Source organism: Austrofundulus limnaeus, unplaced genomic scaffold (genome assembly GCF_001266775.1).
Source record: "Austrofundulus limnaeus strain Quisiro unplaced genomic scaffold, Austrofundulus_limnaeus-1.0 Scaffold15, whole genome shotgun sequence".
Classification (NCBI taxonomy): domain Eukaryota; kingdom Metazoa; phylum Chordata; class Actinopteri; order Cyprinodontiformes; family Rivulidae; genus Austrofundulus; species Austrofundulus limnaeus.
Window position 1 is genome coordinate 1,560,388 of NW_013952417.1, and position 3,076 is coordinate 1,563,463.

General features: G+C 38.2%; 1 protein-coding gene across 1 annotated transcript in view; it reads right to left on the minus strand.

Moving 5' to 3' along the window:
- The window catches only part of LOC106513775 (uncharacterized), a 17,168-nt gene that overhangs the window by 728 nt on the left and 13,364 nt on the right, over positions 1-3,076 (minus strand). The window contains exons 2-3 of the mRNA XM_014002758.1: positions 1,904-2,029; positions 972-1,052 (exon numbers count right to left, since the gene is read on the minus strand). Coding sequence (XP_013858212.1) covers positions 972-1,052; positions 1,904-2,029 — 207 coding nt within the window. The remainder of the gene's footprint in view (positions 1-971; positions 1,053-1,903; positions 2,030-3,076) is intronic.

Consider the following 3,076-nt stretch of genomic DNA (forward strand, 5'->3'; position numbering starts at 1 on the left):
CCTAACAATAGGCTTGATTAGCTCTATTGTTCATAGAGGGTCATGTGCCCCATCACCTGACTTATTGGTTTGGATGCTGTGGTTCTTGGGTGTCGTGTTATCTGTAGTGAATGTAGGCGGGGCTCAAACGTCCCCTTGTTTTTGTCTCCCCTCCCCCCCCCTTTGTGTTGGTTATCGTTGGGGCCCTGATTCACACCTTTTGCTCACAGGGGGCTGAGTCATACTTGCAATGACAGCGTTGTAGGAGGAGGAAAACTGGACACGAAGATACAGATAACGCGACACCTAAGAACCACAGCATCCAAAACCAATATGTTCTTGCAGGTTCTATAAAAATCCATAACTGTTTTGACGTTGCTGTTTTTTTTAATAAAAAAACAAAACAATAAACTTCAGACAGTGAAACAGCATGAAAGGCAGGTCAGGTAAGGTATTCTTTGTCCTTTAGGCTGAAAATGTAGGCGTAACAAACTCTTGAGTCCTTCAACTCTTAACATCTGTAAAACTGGATTTCATTTCCAGCTGAAGTACGGAGCCAACAGACTTTCACTTGGCACGGACATTGTTAATCATTTCAAACAATTCAAACATGATGTTTTACTCAGGACAGTGCACCTACTCTTTGGGCTCAATGACGAGAGTGAATTTGCTAAAGGAATGTCCTTTTGATTAAAAATGCAATAGTACAATTGCTGCTTCTGCAAACTAAAAAAAACACTAAAGAAATATTATTGCAGGATACAATTTCAAGTGTTATTTTATTCCAACTGCAAATCTTCTGTAAGTCTCCTGTTTTCAGTGACGAACTCTTTTACCTCTTTGAAATCTTGCATCGGCAGAGACTGAAATAGCTAAATCAGTTGTAAACAAGTTTGATGTACTTGTTTTCAAAATCAAAAGAATAAGTTTCAACTAAAATAAATCAGCCTATCAAAAAGCTGCAAATTGTTTTATTAGAAAATGAAACTCACCGTGTCTCATTTGCTCCAACAGAGGAAWACACACAATGGATGGAGACCACATCTTGACTTCCTGCTCCCTATTCTGAGGTTCTGAAAACAACAGACAGTTAGAACCAGCTGAATCTGTCAGAAGCAAAACATTGTTTATGTCTAAATTACTGTTAGCAGAGATGACTCCTGAGGACCTTTAGACACACAATAATTAGCTTTTATTTAACCAAGCAAATCCCATTTCTTTTCCAAAATGCCCACAAATGTTGATTACAATTTTTCTCGATTGTTTGACACATTTTCTGAAAGCGTGGTGCATGTTCTCAGAACTCTACACACAAATTCAAAAATCACTTAATTGATGGGCAAAACCCCAGATTTCTACTGCAAAATGAAATTTTAATGGTATATATATATATATGTGTGTGTGTGTGTGTGTGTGTGTGTGTGTGTGTGTGTGTGTGTGTGTGTGTGTGTGTGTGTTTTCACACCCACGCACACAATTTTTTATTTAATTTTTTACCATGTGGTCAACCAAAGTGGCGCTAATATCATCAGAAATTATGGCCCTTGGCCTTCCTTGTCCTCACAGTCATCTTCTTCCTCTCAAGCTAAAGTTTTGATTCCTAAATGTAAATTTGTGGGACAGGTGTTTGCCCATGTGATGCATAATAGGACAATTAACTTTAGAGTTTTAAATAACAGTGTGTTCTTTGTGAKAAGAGATATTCTTCATGAAAATTTTGACAAAATGCAGAGAAATGTGTGTAGTGTTTTGAAAAATAAGTGTGTTTTAGAACAGAACTGTGAGTGTAAAGCAGGAATTGTGTTTATAGTTTAGCAGAACTGGTTCAGGGGATGCTTAAGTTACATGTTGTGGTCATTTTGTCTCAAGTATCAGAAAATGTGTGTAAACAACTGAGAAAAACTGGAAAATGTTTGGTTTGAACCTTTGTGTTCATCTGCAATGTCCCTGAGTGGGTCCTTGTTCAGGTTTTTGTTAAGGGGCACTTCCTGTTCGCCATCACGACTAAGAGCTTCACTGGTTTCCAGGCAGTAGTCCTCATCATCTTTATCTGAAAACAAACAGGAAACATATTTTATATTATATAAAAAAGTACACACTTGATTTAACTCTAACTTACCATTATGAAGTATTTACACACCTTTGTGTAAGTAATAATAATTTGAAAGTCTGATCATCGACAACTTCTAAAAGCCAAAAGGCAATGAGCCTCATGCAAGAACATATTCATATTTTTATCCTAAATTTCTCTTGCCTTTTTTGTGTGAAGGGCTCGTACGAACGTGCCACGTCAGATTCAGCAAACGCTTCTATCATCCGGAAAAGTGTGTAAAGGAGCAGCATAAACATGATGAATGCCACCTGTACGTATTCAGGTGCTTGTGCACGAGGAGAGGAAATTAGCATAATTACTGCCCCAATAAAACCGTATTAGGATACACTTCCTGCCCCACAAACCAGGAAGTATCCATTCATAAAAATGGCAGCGCAAAGTAAAAAGAAGAACTTAACAAGTTTGGAGATTGAAGTCCTGCTCTCAGATATCCAGAAAAGAAAATCTGTCATTTTTAACAGGGTCAGTCGTGGAACTAAAGGACCTGCTAAAGCCAAGGAAGGAAATGATGACTGCTGTTAATGCCGTGCCTCCTTTGGGTCAACTATACAGTCACAGAAATAAAAATCTAAATCATATTCATCTCCTTAGTCGTGCACTGATTTTCCTTTTGTCAAATATTTTTAATTTAAAGAGTAACTTACCCCAAAATTAACTGATAAACTGTCTAGAATGTGTCTAAAATGTTATATAGTACTTTTTCTGTGCTAATTTTGATGTTTTTGTGCATATTTGTTCAAATCTGTAATATTTGGTCTAAAAACGTGTTTTTGCTGCTCACATGGGTAGAGCAGTGGTACTGCAGGCTAATTTGCATATTGGTTAATGGCTCTCCGCTGTGACGTGGTTCTGCACAGTTTCGTCACAGCAGCTGTGTTCTGGTATAAAAGCCTCTCTCTAAGACACGCCCCTGCAGCAGTCAGAGGGTGGAGCTGTTAGCAAGCTTAGCATGATTGTCTGTTGACACACACACACACACACACA